We start from the raw sequence: 25,701 nt of genomic DNA, 5'->3' as shown, positions 1-25,701 counted from the left end.
TCAAGCCATCCATTTTTTATAGGACTTCCTCTCATTGGAGTTGCGGGTGAACTGGAGCCTATCCCAGCTCACTTTGGACATGAGGGGCCAGATGAAGTGGCTAGGGCATCTGGTTAAGGATGCCCCCTGGACGCCTCCCTTGTGAGGTGTTCCTGGCACGTCCCGCCGGGAGGAGGCTCCAGAGATGCCCCAGAACACGCTGTAGAGACTACGTTGCCTGGCTAGCCTGGTAACGGCTCAGGATCCCCCCAGAAGAGCTAGACGAAGTGGCCGGGTCAAGGGCAGTCCGGGCTTCTCTGCTTAAGCGGCTGTCCCCGCCAGTCTCCCCGGGATAACCGGAAGAAATATTATGGGTCGATGGACTTCTTAAGGATCTGTACACAATGGGCTTAGAAGTTTCACCGTATTAGAGACTAAATAATTAATTAAGCTAAAGAAGGTCTTATACCAATATTTCTGAAAAATGTTGTCAGATTTAGTACAATAGGGAGGGCGCTATGATAAGTAGCACATTGACATACTGTATAATCTTTTTTTTTTTTTTTTTTTTTAATTATGACCATAACATTTGGAATTCTGGCAAAATACTGCACTTCTGTCATTTTTTGGGTTGTATATCAAGATAAGACTCGCAGTTTTCCGGGAGTCCACTGCTGGAGAGAGGTCATACACGTATATGGACCTTGTTTGGGTGCGGCAAGGTTCATGCCCAGTTAAGCCTAATACAGTATGTTGTACAATTTCCTACTAAATTCTCAAGTGTACACGTTACATTCTCTGCTGTGGTTAGAGAGGACTCCTAATATGCAAGTTCAAGGTAATTCCTTCGTGGATTTAATGAAGGTGTCAGAGGGAGGGAGCATTAATGGTGTGTGGCTAGGCGTTACGGCTTACCAGACACACACATATGCATATTTAGCTTTTGGGAGGACTTAATGGGGCTGGGAATGGAGGATTTAGGGAGTGGCATTGATTCTACTGGGCAAAGTCAAATCAAAGAGCGCCTGCCTGTTCAAATATCCCCACAGTCAGTCCGCCTTTGTCCCTGGGTACTACTTATTCTCATGGCGAATTTATGGGGTGTTGACTCTTTCGCAGAGCAAGCAAAGAGAAATTGAAGAAAATGTGTATTAGTCTGTGTCTACCATTGATTTCTGGCTTATTCTGTTGTCCTGCTTGAAGCGTCTGACCTTCTAAGGCTGTAAATATTAGGAAATATATTGGGTTGGACAGAGGAATGCTATAATGATTTGTTCCATTTTTTAACAGTATTGTGCTGAGCTCGTCTTGACTTCATGGGAACTGTCCACATATTGCAGCGCTGGATTGCGCTGGCTTGACCAATTTTCCTACTCTGAAGTTCTGTGCTGGGAATATCCACTCCGCTAACACCAGCACCAACAACACCACCCCCCACCAGTCAGCTTTATCTCCACATGAAAGTGTCTGCAATCTCATTACCAAAACCTGGGGCTCGTCAGAACCTCCAGTCCCCAGCCCCTTTCTAAGCCAGAGGATGGACAAATCCAGCCAGGGGGAAGATGAATGAAAGAAATCTCATACAATACAGTATATGGCTTGGTATCCAGGGTTGAAGATACAGATAAGACACAGGAAGTCATGGAAGGCGAGGACAGGGACGTGATAAGGAGGGTGTGACAGGCAAGATGACAGAGAGGGAGTGGGGTACGACTAAAAGTGGGGGATAGGTAATCTTTCTAGTCTTATCGCTGCATGTTTTTTTGCTAACCTCCATCGTGTCACCCAGGCCTCTTTTGGCAGAGTCCCGCTTTGAAGTGATAATGGACCTTTTGGCTAATGCTCCTCTGCAGGTGCACCGGGCTTCCTCACCCTCTGCAGATGAGAATCCTTTCAAAGTCTGCAGAGGAAGCCAATCGCTCTTCTGCACGGCCCTCGCTTTGCGTCTTTTGCCCTGTCTGCCAACTCCATTTGCTAAATCCACACAGTATTTATTGGCTGCCTCTGTCACACGTCGTCACCTTCACATCCATCCGTTCCCCAGCGATTCATTCAGCCCTTTCCTTATTCCACTCAAGCATAGTCTGTTTAACTCACTGAAATGCAGTTCTAACTGGATTCAAGTTTTCTATATTATATATATATATTTTTTTTCATCCTCTTACTTCCAATGGTGTCTTCACAAGCAATACTAAATGCATCTCTCCTGTGATATCCTGCTACTATACAAAAGAAAGCCCTGCACATCACAACGTTTCACCATAAACACACACACACACACACTTCCACATATGTAGCTGAGACCACTGTCTCATCCTTTGATACTAGTTGTGTTTACAATTGTGTTGAAACTAAAAAAAAATTGCAACATGATCGTCAGACCTGAAGCAATGTGCAAGTCTTGACAAAACATATTTGTAGCACTGAAAATATGCATTTAAAAAAAAAAAATAAAATCATGCATGTTCTTTACTCTTAACTGTAGAGCGGTCTTTTTGTAAAGACAAGGAGCAACAAAATGTGATGTGAAAGTTGATTTTGTAGTGCTGAGAACTTTTCTTTCCAACATTTTAGTAATACAGTGTTAAAAGTGCACCACTGGCCTATAAAAGAGAGATGAGATGATTTCTTTGGCTCAACAGTCTCCTGCAAACCTTTTGCCTCTCTCAGCTTTAGACTGCATTATCTAAAGCTGGCATTTTAGGTTGTCTTCAGACTAAAAGTACAGCAGAGCCTGTGGAGTCTGAAGAACTGAAATCTTAAGAATGGACGTGAGACCCACAGACAGACAGCGAGAGTGATTATAGCCATAGGGAAGAGGATCAAGGGATGTGTCTTTAAACCCCTAATTACACACACACAAATAAAAATCCACAAATCTCTCTCATAACGCCAGGCTTTTCCCCAGGTGACTAAATCACTCTTCGAGCCATTCTCCTTACAGCGTTTTTCTTTGTCTGATGAGCTTCCAAAGAAAAAGTACAAAACTTAATCATTAGAAACTCCACACATCGCTGCCTAATAAAATGCCCAGAGGATCTTTTTAAATCTCTGAGGGGGCCACAGGACGTGGCTGGGGCAGCCCTTTTCCTTACATGGGTGTGTTTGCCTGATATAATCGTGGGTGGTTATAAATCCTGCACTGGAAGACAATAAGCCGCCTGAGTGAGGAAAAGCTGTGGTTGTGTCTACCTGGAATACATCCAGCAATGCACCTGGGAGCCTCAAGTCCAGACCCAAACACTTCATAACTAAAGATTACGCACAGACAGTGCAGTGCTCCAGCTAAGATCCTCACCGACAAGGCCTCTACACTATGTTCCAGAGGAGATAGCGCTGATCGAAATCCCAGATTTTTTAACTGATCTGTAACGAGATGGACAGATACTGTACACTGAGCTAGGAAACTGGATTGTAAATGAGAATACACCCAATTATGCTGTGTAACCAATGGCAAAGGCTCATTTAGATAACTATATTACTCTGCAGAGAGGTCGACCGGTGAAAAAATATGACTTTAATTCAAGGGAAACATCCGCATATTGCAAGAGGATTCAGCAAATCTCAAAAGACCTCAGCATACCTGAATATAGCGCAGTTCAGTGTGCTTTTGTTTTGGCTTTATGTGGGCTATTATTCCAAAAGATGACCCAGCCTCAGATTCCGATTTTTTCAGTACAGTACAGAGGCGTACCAAGTTCCCACATGGAACAAGAAATCGTACTTCCTTGTGCTCTCGCCACTAGTTTACTCTATAAATAAATATGTCATGCAAGCAATATGATTTTGGCTGTAAAGAATACTAAATACTAAAGTAAATCCAAAAAGGTCATTGAATGTCCCAAAAGCTCGTCAAAGATTAACTAATGTGGCACATTTAAACAACTTACATTCAAATAGAAGTCTAACAAGTGTGAATTCTTTTGTACCCCACCGGTTGCATTTGGCAAGGCAATTAATCAATAATGTTGTTTTTAGATGTGTCTAGTTGAGCACTCGCCCACCTACCACACAGCTGTACTAATTTATTATACATTTAATTAATACATGCTTTTAAAGGTTAACTCTGGAATGGATTAACTCAATTTCCATTGTTAATAATGGGGGAAAAACATTTTCCAAATCTGAAAAAAATAAAACATAAATTGGGACTAACATCCCAAAAGTGATTGCATTAAACCTTAGACGTTTGTTTGTACTCACACAACTACAGCAACTTTGCACCAAAAACAGGCGTTATTCCTGGCCAGTTTGTGGCATTCCAGAAGCCTGGCAATACCGAGTGTGCGCGCGTGTGTGTGTGTGTGTGTGTGTGTTTTGTCCCCTGAGTGTCAGTTCCAATCTGGACCAAGTGTTGCCAACCAGTCTGAACTGTCAGCAGTAGGAGCAGAGAGGAGGACAAACAGGCCCTCCTTGGGCAGTTTCACTGAGTGAAATCCCCGTGTGTGTATACTCATGACGGATCTGGACCACACTGTGATGTCTTATTCATGTTGTATCAATTCATAATGACCAGGCCAGTTCCCCGGCGCAGGAAACACACGTGCAAAAGCACACACTCGACTCACACGTGTATGATTTGACGGTGATGGTGGAGTATAGCATGTGTGTGTGTGTGTGTGTGTGTGTGTGTGTGTGCGTGTGCGTGTCTGTGTGTGTTTGTAGATCACCAATGCTGGCATATACAGCATGTGCATGTGTAGAGCAGTGTGTAGCAAAAGCTGGACCCACAAACAGCATTGATGTCCCTGTGCTTTGGTGTGAATATTTAATAATCCTCAATCCACCACTTTAATCATTCATGAGGACGGACACGGAATCGTCAGTAAATATAAACACCGCTGTTTCTTATTTTTTCGCTATGAATATCTCAACTACTCTGCCTCCACTTTCTTCTTCTTTTTAATTTCTTCTCTCTTGCTCCCCTTGTGCTGAAGTGGTGAATATTTCAAATGGTGTAGTGATTTTTAAATTGCCACCTTTTGGCTTCCGCTCTCTTCACATGGTTTAGTCTGTGTTTCTCTCTTGCGCACACACACGCACGCACGTACGTCCCGGACTCATAAAGAAAACAGTGACAAGCCGTAAAAGCCGCTTTTATCATCTGACAAGGACAGGGGCAGAAAGAGATGCAGGAGCAAGAAGTTAATAACTGACTTGGTTTGGTCGGCCGCCAGGTCAAGAATTGCCTGCCGCTGCAAAAACTCAAACACTTTATATTGACAGTTCATTCACAATGGGTTTATCTATATGTGTGAGGCGTTGATTTTATATATATGTGTGTGTGCGTATATATATATATATATATATATATAAATATATATATATATATATATATATATACACACATATATATATGAACAAGGAGGGAAGCTGGCAACAGATGACTAGTCTGCCCAAAATCTGCAACCAATGGTTCCTCTACTAAAAGTCCCCACTGAAGCAACCAGAACCTGAATCAGTCGGTTGCAATTAATTTCAGCATTTGCAGTCTTTTTTGGAAACTGGCATCGCTGCTAAAACGAGAGCGTAAGTACGTTCCTATGCATTGAGAGTTTGATGCTGGACAGATGTGAGGCGGTGATTTTAATCAAGAGGGCAAACTGATGACCCAGAAAGCGATGGAAGGAGACAAGTTGCCATGGAGACGCCTGCAAAGTTGGGCCCCAAACAGTCTTCCGAGAGACACGACGCACTGAGGCAGGTCATTTATCAGCTGAGACAAAGAGAAGGAAACAACGAGACAAGTTTGTAGCATTAACGATCTGCCCGGCTCACAAGCAGGAATAGCAACAGACACTGCAATTTAATTATTTTCATTGTCGTCATAAATAAAAAGTTGAAGGTTGAAAGCTGATTTTCTGTCTTCAAGCCAACCTGCAGCTAAGAAACGTACTAAATGGAAAAGCAAAGCAGCATTAAGGTGACAGTTAAATGGTTTATAGTGTTGATGACAGTGCACACTACTTTTTCTGGATATTCGTCCTCTCCTTAGCAATCAACAAACAGAAACATTTCTCCCATATAACTATGCGACACGTTAACACTGTTATCTTAAATACCAGAAATAACATATTCCTCCATGGACGACCCCCAAATACACATTAGCCCATGGAGATGTAATTAAAGTTTTTGCTGTCTAATTAGTGTTATTTACATTTCCCTTATTATTACTTTTATGTGTATTAGTGTATCTATGTCACCCAGCTAGTATGGCAGTATGTTTGGGTTTTGTGTATATGAATATGCCCGTTGCCACGCATTGCACTATGAAAATGAAAGATGGAAAAAGGATCTTAAGGATGATTACGACATGCCCTCTCCAGTTCTTTGCCAAGATTTCCCCATCCCGCCTTTTGTGCAAGTACACAACCCCCCCCCCCCTCGATACCTCCCGGGGAGAAATACAAGGTGAAACCACCTCACCTTCCCATCCCTCACCACGCCGTGTAACTCTTCGCTTCAGACAAGGTTCTGTTATGGCAACAACAAGCAACAACCTTCACCTCCACTTCCCCCAGAACCCATCCTGACCTTAAACCAGATGCTGCGTCCTCGGGGCGTCTCTTCAGCTAACTGTTCTCCAGTATACGCCAAATCCTCTCACCTTTCCCCCACCGTCCCACGGTCCTCACTTCCTCCTGCTCTCCCACTACGAGGAGACGCTAATTACAGGCACAGATGAGAAAATTACAGCTGTGTAGAGTAGGGGACATGGCATGAGGCGAGGGGTTGGTGGGCAACAGGTTGTTAACATTGATGAATGCAACTCTATTTTAACCGCTATTGTTCACTGATGTTCCGTGTCACATCTCTCCCCTCTTTGTCGCCATTCCCATTTCATTTGGTCAATGAAATCCAGCCGCCATCCATCACTGAGGGCTTTTAACGACCTCTAACTATTGCTAATCATCTCTCATCAATTCCAATTATCTCGCTCTGGCCCACATGCATCAGTGTCTCCTATCACTAAGGTCTGGGAAGAGAGGGCAAGGGTTCAGATAAAGAAGGACGCAGACACAAACCACACACTATGGGGACAAAAAGAACTTGGGAACACACTTTTTAATCGATTAAACAATGATTCGGAGGTTGGAGAAGATCCTTAATCTTACTGCCTTAGGGCCATTTTCAGGTGTAGCATGTGTCTACCACAGTGCATTCTCCGTAGTGCTTGGTTGAATGAGTTTGACCTCAACTCTATCAAATAACAATGGAGGATAAACTCCAAATTGTTTTTTTTATTGTTTGTATTCACATTAGGTTGAAACATGAGATGAATATGATCAAACGTCAGCTGCACCAAAGTCAGCGATATAAACCACCAATGTCCCATACTGTACAAATTTCAATTTCAACAGTCACATCTGTTGAAGTATTGTTTTATGGGTTTTTTTAAGCATCATTCTGGGATATTAACTACTTGAACAGGATTATATTGCAAATGGGAATAAATTGCTCTCTCATTCTGGAATAGTAACTACTTGATCAGGATTATATTGCAAATGGGAATAAATGACTCTCTCAACAGTTGTGACTCAATTTCAACACTGGTCTTTGACGTGAACTTCAAAACATCCTGCACTAGTTATTCACATGGCTGCCTATATTTCAACAGCTGTCCCTCCACATAAAAACAGAAATTTTAACCGACTGTGTTTTAAGTGGAGATAAAAGTTCTATTTTATAGAGGAAATGTTCATAACCAACCTTTTTCAGTTTATGATTGTGTCATTATTATATTGGCTGTCATTTGCAATAAGTAGATGTTGCACATCACACTATTAATCCCATGCACACAGCAGTTTGGGAAGACCTGCATTAACTCAAGGACCATTGGCCTTTGCCGTTATTTTTCTAGGTTTATGTTTACATTTTTTCCTCCAAAGCCTCACTGAAACACAAGATTGAGATCAATAGAGGGTGTAATTGAGACAAAGAGCAAATGCGTAAAAGGTTCAGGAAGACATTTTGCATTCACATGAAGAGAACCATTTGGGTGGTTGCACCACCTTTTATGATAATCCCGCTTGTTAGGATTATAAAAGGTAGACCTCAACGAGCCCCTGTGAGCACTTTGTGCAAGTGCAAAGGTAGACATTTGATTTACATGATCATACCCTGGTTGTTTCTAACAAAAGCAAAAGGTACAAATGAAATAGGAGGAAAAGGCTTCCCCTGGGATTGGAAAACCTTTTAAATCCATTAAAAACGGCTGGCAGCAGTGAGACGGGCTGTAACCTAACCGCATCAGACTAGAACCAGAACCCAGAGTGTGGCCCAGACACATCAGGAGTTAAGAAACACATTAAGAAGAGGCTTTGTCTGATGCTGCTGTTCTTTAAAACTCGCACAAATCAATCCCTCAATCTACCATAAGCGCCTTAATGGTTGCTTTATTTTCAATTTGGTGGGACTGGACTGCTCATTTGTTTTAACTGCTTAAGAATATACAACACACCTGAAAAGCGTCATGCCCTATTATGGCTCTCTTTAATTCAGCCAAGGATCAAGAACAAATGACTGTATACACATTGTGAATCGATTTAGCCAAAGTGACCAAGGTCTCATTGTGCTGGATGTGCCGGCGCAGAGTTTAGAATAATGAGTGTGAAGTCAGATTGAATGAAACAGGGGAGCTGTGTTAGCGCAATTTGCTGGCTGTTGGCAGAGTCGCTTGCCCCAGATGGACTAATCACGCTTGTTCAAGGCCGTGTGGCGATCTGGAAGGCCTCGGCCTGCTCTGTGTCTATTCCAGCTAGACAGACAAGCCAGTAAGCAAGCCATAAGCAGACATTCCCTGTCCCGAAGGATGACGCTTTGCTCTAATGGGGACGACTTTGGCTTAATGACAGGTGACGTGTGAAGATGGTGACAAGGCAGCAACAGATTCAAGATGGTATTAGACATCAAACGCAAGATAAGCAGATGGGGGTCTGAAGTCAGGATCATGAGCTAGTAGAAACCACCGCGTGAATAGATGGCAGAGAAATTCTTTTTCCATGTCCTGCAGTTTCATTGTTCCCAGATGCTACAGGTAACTGGAATAATGTGAGCTGGAACGATCAGCTCGCAACAGGGACACTGATTATCCAAAAGATAGAACTCTACAAAAAAAGAACTCTGTAACCTTGTTACAGATGAGGATAAATGTATTGCATTATTGCGTTTTCACGGTATGGGGCACGTGTGTGTACACATCAGTGGATGGAGATGCAGTCCACAGACAGAAAGCTCTCAATAGGTATTATTTAACTTGGAACAGAGCCCAAAATATATTGGGCCACACACAACTTCCCTGTCAGCAGTGCACTCTCTATAGTAGGCACTGCCGATGATTAGGAATGCAGGCCCAAGAGTCCAAAAGCCAGAAAGGAACACTGGGGATCATTGAAACCTCAACTGGCCTTTCAGTAACTTAAATTTATGTCTGACTGCTGTTTAATTGTGCACGCTAAACCAAAGCCGACATCGGTAAATGAAACCTTGCTGTGCTGTGTTACGACACACGAGAGCAAGAGCAGTGTTGAGAGATGACATGTGAGCATGGTCAGTTGGGGAAAAAAAAGAAGCTGCCGTTACTTACAATCGAGACAGGCCAGGGTTCTTCTGAAAGAGCAATTCGGGAAGCTGCTGCAGTTGATTACGGTTCAGGCGCCTACGGGAGAGCATATGATCAACCAGTGAATGTGTGTCTGTGTCTTTGTGTGTTGAAGCTGTGAATAATTTCTGCAACATGCAGTTGAATCAGCGTAGCCACGGGCTATTGTGTTTCAGTCTCTCTCTGAATGTCACATAAATATCCACTTGAAAGTTCAGGAGGAATTAACGTGCTAAGTCAGAGACTGCATGGTGACATTACAAAACAGCGCTGGGGTAGGATTACATCTATTGCTCTCTTTCCGAGAGCAACAATGAGCCAACATTTCTATTTGGTAACAAGTGAATTATATCAATTACATGATGCGCACATGTGTGGATTTGATCTGAGTTACATCAATACACAATGTTTCTTGACTGGAACAATGGTTGGCAAACACGTCACATCCAAGACTGGCAGGCTTTATGCAAATAGACCATTTAAGTCAATGAGGAACAGCCTCTTGCTAATTTGTTGCAAACCACAGCTCTCTCCCTCTACTGAGTAGTGGGGGCCCGTGGGAGTAAATGCAGTGGCTGTGACATAGAGAGGCTGCAAATCTGAGAGACAGGCTTCTGCCATGCGCACACACTTTGTCACAGATGTTGGGACCGGTGCCACTCACTACTGAGAATGACTGAGGTGGCGCGTCAGTGCATAACGGGAATTAACAGTGTGCACCACTGCTTACCTGCTGGTGGGTTTGTGGCTTTTTAAACATCAGAGAACCAGCCACTTAACTTCCACAGTGGTCTGGAACATGAATATAGCTAACCACTTGGAAGGGGAAAAAAGTTGAACACAGAGGAAAGGTGATCTGTGCATGGCCTTGAGCAAGTGAAATTGTTAATGTGGGTTTCGAATTAAGGCAAAATCTTTTGGGTTCACCACTAATCGTGCGTGCCCATAAAGTCATCTGCGGCACAGGTTTCCATGCGGCTAGCACTATTGATTTGCTAATGCGCCGGGTGAGGTGTGGTTGGCTGTGTTTGCCCATGTCTTTTCAGGGCTGGTTTACAAGCTGCTGAGGAGTGATGGTGCTGTCCAGATGGGTCTGGGTGTACGGCGAGGGAGGCCCACTCAGGGCATTCCTGTCGGGCAAAGGTAACAAGAAATGCTCCTGGCACCATCTACCCACAGTGGAATGACAGGAAAGTGTCTTGTACTCGAGCCACATTTCATGGACAGCTCCTCTTGTTAGTCACGTTACACTCAACTAATGCATGGACCCACGAGCTGAGGTTTAGAAATACAATAAAAGAGTCTGTCTACAGGGGTGATACTCACAGTCTCTCGAGCTCCTTCATGTCATCAAAAGCCCCACGCTCGATCACAGTAATCTGATTCTCCATCAGCTGCCTAAAGGGAAAGGAGTATTAGTATTACAAACTGTAAGATAGACTATTACTGATGGTCTTTATCAAAGTATCAAAGGTATGCTTGGCTGGACTTCAGTCAGTGGGTCTATATTCACACTTGGGTGAAGTATAGTCAACACCCACAAACACACGGAGGCCAGCGGTGTGGATGGAGGACATTGCGTGGAATCTTGGCAGAAAAAGGCAGGCAGGGAAGAAAAGCTTTCCAAAGTGGCTCAGAGGGTGGCAGAGCCGGTGTGGTCCCTGGGCATCGTGCTTGGGTGGAGACCTGTTTTTATTATTTTGATTGATCATTACTAAGTCATTGTGCACCTCCCATTGGAGTGCACACCTTAGCCACCACCACCACCGCCAATTTAAGTTCACACAGGTATTTATGGAGACAGTCACAAAGTCTCAGTAAGCAGAGACTGCTCCGACGCTGCATTCCCAGTAAATGGGCATAATGGTGCCTTTCAGACAGAACTCATCGAACGAACCATCACTGTGCCCGAAATGCAACGCCGATGCATCTATGTGCAAAGAGATAATTAGATACACAGCGACATCAGCGTAACGGCAACAACCACTTTCAACGCTAAGGGTCGTGGGGAGTGACTGTCAGGTTTGAAACTTCAGATTCTCCTTAGACACTGGCAACATTGCTATTCTGTTATGCCTACATTTGACTTTAAACCGCCCTTTCCTATGTCAGCATCAATTTTATCAAATCAAATTTTAGACTAAGGATCCGGGGTAACCCTGCATGTAACAAAAAAAAGAAAACGTCTTGATTCATAAACATGCAGGCACACTTTCTCACCTACACTGCCAAAGTTAATTCCCCCAAAAGGGGTCTTGGATGATTTTGGAAGTGTTACAATAACACAAAGTCAAGAAGGAGACTTTATAGGAGAAACAAGAGTGTTCCTTCATTACGTATACAACTGTTCCATGTTAAAGGCCACCTCTCCCGTCTCCTACAACTCAGCAGTCTCTACTTCCTCACTATCAAATATAAATGCTAATCACTGTTTGCGCTCCATAAACATTGAGAGAAAAGTGCAATTGACTTCTGATCGCTTTCTCATGAATTTAGATGGGAAAAATCCTGCGCACAGTACTGTAGACTTGAAAACTATACATGGTGGTCCCTCAGATTTTTTTTTAACATACTGTGTATCCCTTATACTATATATATATCCCTTCTGAAGTTTGGAAATGATTGTCTTTCCTGGCATGAACACAAAAACTACTTATTTACACACAGTACCAGAGAAAGGGGATGGAGATCAGCTGTGTTGATGCTACACTGACAGCTGTCTGCAAAGATATACCGCTGTTTCTCTTCAGTTCCTACTGAGGGTTGCCCTGGATATGAGAGGTCCTCGAGCACTCCCCTTAAGTGAAAGAACAACTTTTTGGTAGATGACACGCACACATACTGTAAGTGTATGCGTCCCATGCATCACAAACATAAACAGGAGGCTTTACTGTCTTTCTTCCCTCTCACCTTGTGGTGACATTGAAAAGGCATTTAACCCTGAGGTGGAGGGGTAGGGGATGATGCAGACGATATGTGAGGGCAGACAGCAAGAGGAAAAAAAGCAGCAGTGTTAACAAGGCTCAGAAAGGACGCAGGGGACTAGGATGGGGTGGGATAACGCTGAGGCTTGAAAATAGGATTCCACAGGGGCAGAGAGAATTGTGTGCTGCTCACATTACACTTAAAACATGTTAAACATCCACACGGCTTCCCCTCCCGTGGTGTTTGTGCACACGTCCGGTTCCAAAACCCGCTTTAATTACTGACGTTACAAGAGCTGTTTATTTTCAACACGCATGGAGTCCTGCAACTTGAACCAAACGTGTTAAATGTGCCGGGTGCTGATTTAGGAGCGGTACTTATGCACACATTATTTGGTGATGTGTAGGAACAGAGGGCAAGCGTAAGTGTGTGTCGAGGGTACAATAAGTGATGCTACAACAGACAGTACCCAGTGAGAGAGTAGTCCATTACATCTCTTCCTACGGTCACTTGGCTGCTTAATGTACTGTGGAGTAGATCTCCATAAGCCCACTTTACAGGGCTTATGCTAATGTGAGCTTTGTGACTAGTCTGTACAATTGTATGTCTGTATACAAGAGTATTTACATTCAGACAGAGACATACAGTACTGCGCAAAAGCATTGGGTTGCCAATAAAAAAAAATTTATAATGCTAAAATTAGCATAATAACAAAAGTGTCAACCTCCACCAAGGTGACTGTTCATCAATTGGAAGGATACTTCCCTTTTAACGACTGATTAGAGACGGGGAGCGGCCTTATGATTCTGAGGGGCGGATGATTCCATTTATGCCATAGTGATGTGAAAGAGTGAAAATAATCTCCTCAATTGGCATCTTTATCTCGAGCCTCACCATAATGTTTGAAGGGAACCCCTGTTTATCGCAGGGGATACATTCTAGAATAGGTGAAAATCTGCAATATAGAGAAAAGCCATATAAATACTTTTTTAAATAGTTTTACCCCTCCTACATAGTTTAAACAAACTTAAACTTATCAAAACACACATTTTAAACCCATTGTAAACATTGTAATTCACAAAAAAAACTGCAGATAAAAAATTATAGAATATGTGTCAAGGTTTTTAAATCCAGGTTAAAAACTTTCCCTCATGCTTATGCTTGAGTATTTAAGAGAAGCTCCACTTTTAAAATGAGCTTTCTTGCCCTGTGTAAAAATAAATGTTTGTCGGTTTGTTTTTAAATGTTTTAAGCTGTCTTTTATTTTCTTTGTCTTTATTTTTTTGAATGCTTTTAATCATGTAAAGCACATTGAGTTACTTTGTGTAGGAAATGCCCTATATACTGTCAATAAATTTGCTTTGCTTTGCTACTGCATGCATGTGCCTTTAAGAGGCAGGGCCTGGTACGGTGGCAAATGTGCGTGTGTCTGGGTCTGTGGAGAGGACAGACACAAAACTTACAGAACTCGGATGTATTTGAGCCCAGCGAAGTCACTCTTGGTGATGCGTGTAAGATTGTTACCATTCAGCTCCCTGCAAAGAAGAGAACACAAAAACAAGCATTAATATTTCATCTTTATTTTCTACCTGCTCTAACGTCTATATAGATCTTTGCAAAAAAAAATAAAAAATAATTACAAAAAAAAAATAATAATAAACATTTGCACATAATGTACTTATATAGAACTATAGTTCGGAACAAATGTAGCATAAAGAGTATTACATCTCCATTTGGTTTTAGGGACATTTTCTCCCCAAATATTGAGGAGCAAATTTCACAAATAGAGAAACACTATATTTAATGGTTCATTTTTCAGCAAAATAAGTGGTCTGTGCGACACACTGTTGAAAAAAAATTGGAAATTGTTAAACAAGTTAAAGTTTTTTGAGACTTCTGTCATTTTGAGATGTTAACATGTCAACCTAGACATCAACACCTCAAAAGAGCAATGGTTCATCAAAAATAATTCTGCTTTATCTTTGGCTTGTTATAGCACAACGTGGGGTGCTAGAAGAAGAATTATGTGAGAATAGCAGTATGCACCAAAACGTTAGGGTAAGTAAGCTGTCATACTCAAAGCAGCAAGAGTCACCATCCCAGTAATCACTCATTAGCCATGTTTGATTGATTTTATGTTTTATTATTACTGCTGCTTAACTTTCTTTTGCACGAAAGGATAGTTAAGCGTGTTTGAATATTACTATAAATGTCCTGCACTGTTAATAAATGTTTAATGATGACTGATGCGATAGCCTGACACTGGAATGTCTTACTTTTATTTGCAATATTTCCTATGGGAAAAGTAATTCCAAATCCGAACAAATAGAAGGGCAATCAGCTTCCCCATTGTGTTTGACCTTGCAGGTTCCACTGTACTGGGACAGTTTCAAAGTGGTTGTTTTGATAACATTCAAAGGTACAGCACAGTACATAATCCTACTAAATTCTCGTAAGAGCAGGCTTTTTGGGGAAGTTGGCATTGCTTCTCCTTGGTCTATTCTAGAAGTGCAATGTGAGTGTAAGACATTTGAGCTGTCCTTCTCTTTATTCTCGGAACTGCCAACCTACACCCACAACCGCACCCCTTCTTGACCATGTCCTTCCACCATTGTCAGGGATTAGTGGGAGCCAGCGGAGGGGATTTGGGAAAGGCTGCAAGGCCAAAACGCTAAGTGTTGTGGATATAATGGGAGCAGATGTCCTGCCGAGCACTGACCGTTATTCCAAAATCAGTGAGACTGGGTACTGTAGCTAAAAGAGAGATTTCGCGATGGCTGCCGGTCTATGCCGACCATAGCTCTCAAGCACTGGTGCTGATCCCAAAAAGTGCTGCTCAACCTTTGTATTCACATGGCAGCTGGTAAAATAAATATTCAGAATGTTTGTGAGCTACTGCAATCGCTAAGTATTATTGGTCCACCCTGCCCTGACCCGCCAACTCAACTCCTCATCCCCGAGCACGGCCAAAAAACGTGTTCCAAATCTATGCAGAAAGCAAGGGTCTCTTTTCCTTACTCGTCTAATGACCACTCGGGGGACTGTAACGCTATGCAGTACTAAAACGAATGGTCATTATAGACAGATGGTGTGTATGTGTGTGTGTGTGTGTGTGTGTGTGTGTGTACACAGGTGCATTGACAGGCCATGCGACAGGACCGCGGGAAATAAATAATGGACCAGCCTTCATTAGTCTGCGTTGTGATTTCGCACACATGTGGTATTCATTACAGGTGCTTACGCAGAAAGGTACTTGCATGCATGACAACCTGCGCACAAGTGCAGATCGCCTTTGTCTCTTTTCCAGGGTGGTCACTGATGACACCCAAAGGACCAGAAAAGCGATCGAAGACGAGAGGAATGGGAGGGTACGGAGCGAGAAAGACATTGAGAGGTAGCAGGAGGATTTTGTTAAAAGCTGACTCTCCCCGTAAACAAGTGGAACCACAATTTCTCCTTGAGCGGTGGGTTTTTGCTTAATCCTGTCAAAACCTGTTTGTCATAGCTTCTATCTCCATTCCAGAATTGACTCATTGAAGCAACTATGCGATCACTTGAGCTGTTTCGGGAAAGGACCACCAATAAAGTTGCTTTTGCACTACTAGGAGTGCAACAGATTTTCAGGGTTGTGACAGAGCGGTACAGAAAATGGATGGATGGATAAATATCACATAATAATACATTTCTTTTGAATAACCAAACAAGGCAATTGACAACGGTAACTGATTTGCAAATTAGGGTTGAGTGTCTTGCCCAAGGACACAGCGGACAGTCAGAGCCGGGATTCAAACCGCCGACTGGCTCTACCAACTGAGCCACAAAGAAAGGAGTCCGTACTACATCATCATTCAAGTGCCGTCTGAAACTAACTGCTTTTGAGTTCTGCATTAGCACATCGCAAGAGAAGCCTTAGTGATAAGGTTTGCTTGCCTGGGCCACAGGACTGTTGCAGAACGTTTTATAAGCTATTCCCCTGTGAGTGAGAATGCTTTGCTTGATGGAAAGTGACGCATAATTACAAAGAACATTACATGCAGACATGAGCAACCTGTGAATGAACAAACCACGGACACGCGTCAACCACCAGTGAGGTAATACTTGTAGGAACGCCCAACTCCTCCACAGTAGTAATTCATTGTTTTGCTTGTGTTAAGTGAGAATGCTGCTTTTTATTAGTGCAAAAAAAATCACTCATTAGTATGATAGTAAAAGGAATCCAAGCAATAGCTGTTGGCATGAAGAAAATGCGCCTCCTCTCGTTTCACAGACAGATGCTTTGTGGTTCGGACTTGTGGTGCCGGTTTTCGAATTACAGTACTGCGGTATTACTCTTGTGGCAGAAAATTATTAGGTATGATTCCCAGTTCATGGATTTCCACCTCCATACGTCTATTCCCTTGAAACTCCTGTAAGGATTCCAGGCCCTGACACGCTTCCTGTACAGTTGGTGGATTTGTGACATTGTTATCTAAAGCAGCTTCTTCACTGCCCAGTTGATTAATGCATCAGTGGGTATGCAGGGATCTCGTTTGAGGTGCATCCTGCATCTAAGACGCACAAAGATTAGCAGGGATGCATAAAGTATGATCAATCTGCGTCTTCTGATGCAGTGCTATGGCTTAGTGCTCTGGTGAGGTGCTGGAAAGCCGGCTTATGACTTTTTGACAAGACAGGACTCTACTAAGACGAGACAGGCGACTAATTTGGTCGCATATTCGCCTAATTTCTGACTGGTGCGGCAAAAAAAAAAAAAAGAAGTGCCGAGTCATTTGAAGAAGAAAAAAACATTTCCGTGACTTGCAAGCAGACACACGATCGGTTTCATCATCGTAGTCTCTAAACCAATCAGTGACAGTGAAGAGCGGGTACCCTCCATCTGATTGGTCGTGATCTAATGTGTGTGCGTGTGTGTGTGCACAGGTGCGTGCGTTTGAAATGCGGGTGCTCGCGTACACGAAGCAGTTTTCTGAAAGCGAGCCTGCAGTTACAGAAAATTGAGGAGCACAAATGGAATTAGTTCCAAAAGCCTAACGGCACCGTGACAAGCCAGATGAACGCAGCCATCCCGTTAACACCATCGAGCTGGTATGTCGAATTCGTATGAAGTCGTAACAAAGACAACACAATTTAAAACCGCAAAGTGACAAAATCCATTTTAATCACAACCATCCCACCCAATTTCTTCAGCTGGGAACAAAAAACACGGTGGGACATTTCCCATTTCCCGTCAGCTTGCAATTATGGAAGCCTTTGCCCAACAATGCAAATACAAATGTGACAGCGTATATGATGCACGTATGCTCACATTCTATACAGTATAGCGTTACTCACTATTGTAAAGAGATGTAGCCATTGAACATGTTGACAAAGCAGCATTTAAAGAAAGGCTGCTTTTAAAAAGTAGTACAAATCTTGAATCAAAAGAGGTTGCTTTGATCTACTTGTGATGTTATTAATGTTGCTACATGGCACTTTATCTTAACCAACTGGAAACTTGATTGGCAGTATATTGCCTGTTAAGGCATTAAATGACTGTTTATACCTCTGTGCCAAGCTAATATTTGTTGTAGTGCAATTGTTTTGTTTACAGAGCCTGAGTCAGTTTTATTTATATTTGTTATCTAAGATATTTTATTTATTGTTCTAATGGGACAATGGCAATGTTTACTATTCCTAGAATTAGAATTAAAAGTGAATTGCTGTTAAAAAGGATGTACTTTTATTATTATGCTCTATTATCATTTTATCAGTGGCATAAAAACATCAACGATACTATCGTATGTCGTGATAGTTTTTGGGAAAATATATCGTCCTAAAAAATGTATCATGATCGTGCCATATCCTGTTTTGTTTGTTTGTTTCCTGTGTGGAATTTTCGGTTGTGTTGCAGTCCCTGGGTGCAGGTTGCTGGGCGGAGTCTCTCGCGCTGCAGCTGCTGGTGATTTGTCATCAGCAGTGTATTTAAGGCATGGGAGACGCAGGAGGAAAACACTGAGAAATTGTACTTCGCTTGTTGCCATTACCTTGCCAGCTTTGTTACATTCTCACGTTCATTCCATCCTGCCACTAGCTATTTTCATCTGCTGTTTTTCTCATAAGTACTACTGTGTTTTCTGTTCTTGTTGCTCTTCCTTGTCTAGGTTAGCGTTTGTTCTCCTAGCTTCCTTTAGTCTTTTCCTCCTGTGGCTCTCCGTCCACCATCCTTATTTAAGTACCGGTCCGCTAGATTGCCCTTCTGTCACGTCACTTTCTGTTTATAGTCATCTTTTCACGTCAGCGTGCTCCCTTTGTTGAATAAAGACTGTAAACATGCATCTTCTGTTGTTTTGCTTTGGGGTCCAAATATATTGTGTTTGACGAAGCCCTAACAGATAGGCCTAAACACATAATATATTGAGAGAGCACAAGAACGATGGAAAACACAAAAATATTGTACAAACAGAATAAAATAAAAATAGTAACTGTAAAAAAAAATCTGCAATATTGTGTGACTGCAAAGCAAGAACCGTGGTATAGCGAATGATACTTTATCTGTATTCTGTGATGAAACGTTGTCGGGACTAATTTGTTCCAGGGTTAGGACTCATTGTTTCCATGACATGTGCATCCCGGGAGTCACATAATCTCAAGTATAAAATGATCTATGGGTATGGTATGTACAGTATGGGTACAATAGTTATAGTTTACGAAAGTCAAAATGCTGTAGCGGAACACTCCTAAAGTTGTACAATTTTGAAATTCAACCCAACTCTTCATGAACATGAAAACACATGAACTAAATTTGAAAAGAAAGAAAGCATTAGCCTCAAGTTTAAAAAATAGTCACTTTATTTTCATTTTAAAAAGAATACATAGTCTTTCTGGTTTCATCTGGGATGAGTGGAACAGCCTACAGCACACAGGAAACCCTTTGGACAAAAATCCACTTACAAAATGGCCAAAACTGGGCAACGCCATCGCAGTTAACCACACGCCTATGGGGTGAATGGAGAAGCTGGGAAACAACACGGTGCCCATGAACCATCTGACACAGACTAAACCAATAACAGAGCAGTAACAGTGAGTTTACAGAGTGACCAGACTTTCTTTAAATACGACTTTGGTAAGGGGTCGCCAGTGGAAAAAAATTGCAACAACAGTTACTTTTATTGAAAAGTAGCAGTGAACGTGTTCTCTATCCCCACGGGCTGGATTGGACCCCGTGATGGGCCACTTCTGGCCCGCCTGCCGTACTTTTGATACCCCTGGTAAAAACATAGCTTAAGCATAATTCACAGTCAAAGCAGTAAGACTGCACTTGCTGAGTGTTAGTTATTTACCTTGTTTTTTTTATACTTCTGTCATGTCGAACGTTTGCGGGAAGTGTTTCGCCTTTGTCACGACGGTTAGGTATTTTAGTTTGATTGTTTTTATTGGACTTTACACCGATTTTTATCATCTGATCGGTATCGGCCGATATTTAGCATTTTATGCTGATCGGCTTTGTCATAATTCGCCGATCCGATCAATGACGTCATTGATCGGCACCGCAAAAGACATTAACTCCGCGTCGCCGCGTGCACAGTATATTTGAATCCAAAGGCTAGTTTATTTTGAGCCTTGTCGCATATCTTTTGACGTAGTACTGTAAATACGTGACGGCCAATGAAGTTATTATAAAAAAAATTTTTTAAAGTCGGCGGTTTGGAACAGACAACACGTAATGCCCGGATCAGACTACAAGACAAATTTGCTCTTTCACTACTGCAATAAAATCTTGTATCCCGATACCACCGCATCCCGTTTTTTCTGATTCATTGTGCTTTATCTTGTCAACTCCAATGTGACCGGATACACTCGTTACCGTGGCGACGACAAGAGTGGAGCGTGCCGACTTTGTATTATGGGGAAAAACGTGTGCTGGTTGTCACCGGTGCTCAGGACAGGACGTTCGTTTAAGGCTTGCTTGAGGTATGTTCACGTACTTTTAATACGATACGGATTGCAATAGGCAATAAAATGTTGGACCACAAACGAACGTAAACATTCCGCCGTTCTGTCGAATCATGCTCTAAAGTTTCGGTGTGGGTAAAGTCATCTAATTAAAAATAAAGTAATTTAATTATAGTAAGTATAGTAACCCATTATTTCTGTCACGTTGTAATGTTGTTTTGACCTGAGCGATTAGAATACACGATCTGACTAGAACAGTGATTTCCAACCTCATGGAGGCAAGGAACATATTTTACATTTGAAAAATCTCACGGCACACCAACAAACAAAAATGTCACAAAAAGTGAATCCATTAATTACTGCATTTACTTCCTGCCATCTAATAGAAGACCATTCATTATTCTTTTTGTTACTAGGTCTCACTAGCATAAATAGAGGAACAAGATACATTATTGATTGTAAATATAATTTTTTGAGCAATTAAGTATATACAGTAAATGAACAGGTCATTTAAATAGACTTTCCTCCATCTTGTGATCGGATCGGTGATCGTTTTTTTTCAAACTCATTGATCGGTGACCGGACCCAAAAATCCTGATTGTGTAAAGCCTAGTTAATATTAATTAATTTTTTTCCTTCCGCTTATCCTCACTAGGGTCACGGGCATGTTTGAGCCTATCCCAACTGAGTTTGGGCGAGAGGCGGGGTACACCCTGGACAAGTCTCCAGCCAATTGCAGGGCACATACTCTATAAACAAACAACCATTGGCACTCACTTTCACACCTACAAGCAATTAACCTACCATGTTTTTGGAATGCTGGAGGAAACCAGTGGTTAATTTATTTTTACAAATGTATTTCATCCATTTTCTATGGCACTTGTCCTCTAGCCAACCCTAGCTGACTGGTTGCAAGTCCATCACACTACATACAAAGAAGACAACCATTAACACTCATTCACTCCTATGGGCAATTTAGTGTTCAATTAGCACAGAACTAAGATTCGAACCTCAGAACAGTGAGGCAGAAGTACTAACCACTACTGTAATTGTTTTGATATCCAAACAAATCAGAGGTTTGAGATTGTGTTTGATCTTCCACTGTACTTGAAGACCTACAACTGGTTTAAATTAGCACAAAATAAAGATTTTTGTAGGCATATTGGTGATTGATGTGTGTAGGTACAAGGTTTTCAGAAGCAGTCAGTCAAAATGATGATGCTGGTTGGAAAATAGTCCAAGTCAAACGTCAGTTGCTCACATCTCTATAATTCAAATGGGCTGCGAGTGCTGCTACAAAACTGAAAAACCGCCAGCCGCATGGGGTCTCTTAACAGACGGGGACATGGTTTGAATTGAGCAACATTACATGAAAAAGAGCCCGGAGACCAGAGGGAGAATAAGCAAACGCTGAGGCTAACTAGCACACACAGACACAAATATCCACATGGCTCGCACATAAAAAGGGGCCAAATATATATACTTTATCAGTGGAAATCACACAAGAACACCTACTGACGTAGAAAAAAAAGACCCACAGGAGCAAGCAATCCGGTTTAACTTTAGGAGCTGTCTGCAAGGAAAGTGCATAATGATCACATGACAAACTACTGTTGGCTGTAGAGCTTTTCACTGACATTAGGCATTTAATGCAGAAATACAGCAGAACTCAAACGAAAGAGCACAGTGGAAAAGTACAGACTGCCGACAAGGTACAAGACTGAGGCAATAACATAAATCAATATAAAGCTATAGAACATTTTTATAACTTTACATCAAGTTTTATGAAAGCGCCTTTACCACTGTCACGATTGGATTACAAGAATTAAGAGTCATTGATTGAGAGAGGTGCGCTGGTCGCATTGACCCTGTAGTGAGTAGACACATTTGAAAAACATTTCTAATATTAGGGATAACTTGCATTTATTTAACATTCATCCCATTGTAAACAATAACTACCTGATAGCAATATTTTTTATCTACCAAATGTATTTTTCCAATGAACTGGGTGAGGAGTTCAGTGAAAATGTGTTATTTTACAAGTGATCATCAGGGTAAAACAATGTACACATACAATTATACATTTATCCATCAGAGATGCCAGCAGAATCTAACGAGACCTTTCTTTAATTCAGCCTATAAAAATTATAATAGTGCTCAGTTTTGATTGACAACGTCAGAGTGGTATTAACGGAACAATACGTTTATTATTGTGGTTAAAGTCTGCAGTGCAATAAAATGGCAAACACAAAATGTATTCTCTCATTTGATTGTCTGGGTGTACCTAATGTAATGGACTGTGAGTGTCTGCGTGTATGTGAACACAGATGTGTGTGCTGAACTGGTGTGGATAATGTGTTATATGTTGCTTTAATGCAGCAAAATGTAATAAAAGTGGTAATAATATACACAGTGCTTTTTCTCTATATAGTGTAGCCTATTAAAAAAAAAAAAGTTTAGTTCTATTTTAGTTTAGGTTCCACCTTCTTGGATGGTTTGAATTTGCAGTAATTGGCTGACTTTTTAGTCACTGTTCATGCAATCGCTGGGCGATCTTGATGTCATTATTACCGGTATATGCACCACAGATTGGCTGTGATGTCACTCATGATATGGAGCACTTTCGAGTACCCTCCATGCTAGTTTACACGTATACAGCAGCAAATAGCAACTGGAATGGTATTTATTGTGTTATTATTTCATTGAGGGCTGCATGGTGCCTAGTCCAGGGTGTACCGTGCCTCTCGCCCAAAGTCAGCTGGAATAGGTTCCAACTCACCTATTACCTAATTGAGGAGAAGCGGTATAGAAAATGAATGGATGGATTTCTTTCAGGGTCAAACGTTGAATGTAATTAAGATCATTGTATTATAATGACTTCTATTAGTAATATATATGTTACATTTTGGCAGTAACCTGCCCAGCACCTCACAGCAACACCAGCCTCAACTAAAATGTCTTAATAATGTGTGCACATTTTGCTGCGGTGTCATTCTATATCACTGTTGCAAGCGCCACAGGACCATTTGTGTAGAACAGGTTTGGCCTGGCAGGGAAGCCAGCAGCCAGCGAATTGAAAGCTCAGTGACCGCGCGCTTTCCAAACTCCTCACTGCGTCTACAAGCTGGTGACAGAAAACCCGAAGTGCTGTGGCCAAAGTGCGGCGGATCATTATCCACAATCACATGCTGATAATACTATTTGACCACACGGGCCAACAGTTTCTGAATGAATGATAGCTGTTGAGAAGCTGTGAGCAGACTCTTGAGCATATGGAAGTGACAGCAGTGAAACACACAGGAGAGAAGACAGAATAGGCTACACAGGAATTGTCACTAGCTGCTTAAAAGTGACAGTGTTGCTGTCTGGGAGAAAGCGACCTACATACTAGTTGCTCCAATACTAACACGGCAGCACCATGTGAGCTCACAGTAACCTCAATGAGTGAAAGTATGAGAAGTAGCGAGAGAAAACAGACCAGCGTGGCCAAAATAACACACTGAAAGTGAACTGGAACACTTCTGTCCACACTAAGAGGTCAGAATTCTTCTCTGAATTGAAATGTGGCTTTGAGACACGGAGGCCCTCAATTGCACATTTTTAGTGTGTGCGTCAATGAGTGTGTGTGCAGTGGCTAAAGACTATGTCTGAGCGCGTGTTTCCCGCATCCTGGGCTCCTCCAGGTCTATTTACAGTTTTCATTCTGCTCAGTCAGGCCTCAGAGAGAGCGAGAGAGAGAGAGAGAGATCCCTTGTAGGTAAGTACTAAGCACATCGCATACACAAAAAAGTCAGGGGTATAGATCCAAGCATTTATTTTACCTGGCCTTTAACACTTCAACTAAAACACTGAGCAAAAGGCTTGAGATAGCTTTATGTATGAGATGTTTTTCCAAGCAAAAACAACTGCGAGATAGAGGACAGGAAGCAGAGGACGGAAAAGTAACACACAGAGACTTTCTGCTCAAACATAGATAACTTATGACGCTGTCAGGCCAAAGCAGATCAATTAAACATATGCTCTAGTGCATGTTGCTGCTGCGAAACAAACTGGAACAGGAACACACAGAGCGCTGCAGTGGAGGCCCAAACTGAGATGTCTTTCATGCCTTATACTGTATCTGTTGCTGTTGTGCGCTGACGACGTACGAATGTGCGCTCTGAAATGCATCATGTGTCTTGTGTGTGTGGTGAAAACATCTGCTCTGTCACATCTGTCACATTATGTTACCGCTACTCTCTAATGAGTAGAAACATGAACTATAACGGCACTCAGCGGTGCGCAGACCTCCACCGAGGTTGAACAATCCGAATTTGGATCAGAGCCAAAGTGTACGCCTTCATGGGTACCCAGACACCCAGAGCCTGGATATAAGTGAATGTGTTCATTGAGAAGAAATTAAGGAAAATGTTGACATCAATTTGAAGTTTTGTGGTTGTTACCGCTATCAGTAATCAAAACTCAAACTCAGTAGCTACAGCTCAAACCTCCACTAAGTTTATTTAAAAAGGGGGGGGGGGGGAAAAAAAAAAAAAAAAAAAAAAAAAGAATTCACCCAGCTAGGATCAGTACCAAATTGTAAATTACGCACCATCCGGTTCTTCCATGGCCCATGCACCACTCATTGGCAAATGTTTGGTAGGTTTTACGTAATCCTGCTTCTAAACAGAAACTGCTGACCCTTGTACTCTGACCTACACCAAGTCTGGACAATCCTAATTTGGATCAAAACCAAAATGTACACCCTCTGCACGTACCTACAATAATAATAATAATTCCAAAATGTATTGGGTTCAATCTTGGCCCACATCTTACCCAATGACAAAGTTTCACAGACATTGGTTGGGTAGTTTTTGCGTAATCATAAACTAACAGCAATTGAAACGCAGCATCTTTTGACAGGTAACTAGAAAAGCCTGTAGAGCTCACACCTCCACCAGAGAAGAATGAGGATCAGTGCCAAAGTGTGCACTGACAGATACCCACCTCTGGGATATGACTGATGTTTTCCATCCATCCATCCATTTTCTGAGCCGCTTCTCCTCACTAGGGTCGCGGCCATGCTGGAGCCTATCCCAGCTATCATCGGGCAGGAGGCGGGGTACACCCTGAACTGGTTGCCAGCCAATCGCAGGGCACATACAAACAAACAACCATTCGGACTCACAGTCATGCCTACGGGCAATTTAGAGTCTCCAACTAATGCATGTTTTTGGGATGTGGGAGGAAACCGGAGTGCCCGGAGAAAACCCACGCAGGCACGG

At 42.2% G+C, this 25,701-nt stretch overlaps 1 protein-coding gene across 4 annotated transcripts in view; it reads right to left on the bottom strand.

Annotated features, from left to right (window-relative positions):
• The window catches only part of slit1a (slit homolog 1a (Drosophila)), a 119,818-nt gene that overhangs the window by 88,297 nt on the left and 5,820 nt on the right, over window positions 1–25,701 (bottom strand). For all 4 annotated transcript variants that reach the window (XM_061791150.1, XM_061791152.1, XM_061791151.1 and 1 more), the window contains exons 2-4: window positions 13,969–14,040; window positions 10,907–10,978; window positions 9,566–9,637 (exon numbers count right to left, since the gene is read on the bottom strand). In XM_061791150.1, the coding sequence (XP_061647134.1) occupies window positions 9,566–9,637; window positions 10,907–10,978; window positions 13,969–14,040 (216 nt within the window). The remainder of the gene's footprint in view (window positions 1–9,565; window positions 9,638–10,906; window positions 10,979–13,968; window positions 14,041–25,701) is intronic.

Source organism: Phyllopteryx taeniolatus, chromosome 11 (genome assembly GCF_024500385.1).
Source record: "Phyllopteryx taeniolatus isolate TA_2022b chromosome 11, UOR_Ptae_1.2, whole genome shotgun sequence".
Classification (NCBI taxonomy): Eukaryota; Metazoa; Chordata; class Actinopteri; order Syngnathiformes; family Syngnathidae; genus Phyllopteryx; species Phyllopteryx taeniolatus.
This window is presented reverse-complemented; position numbering and strand designations above follow the sequence as displayed.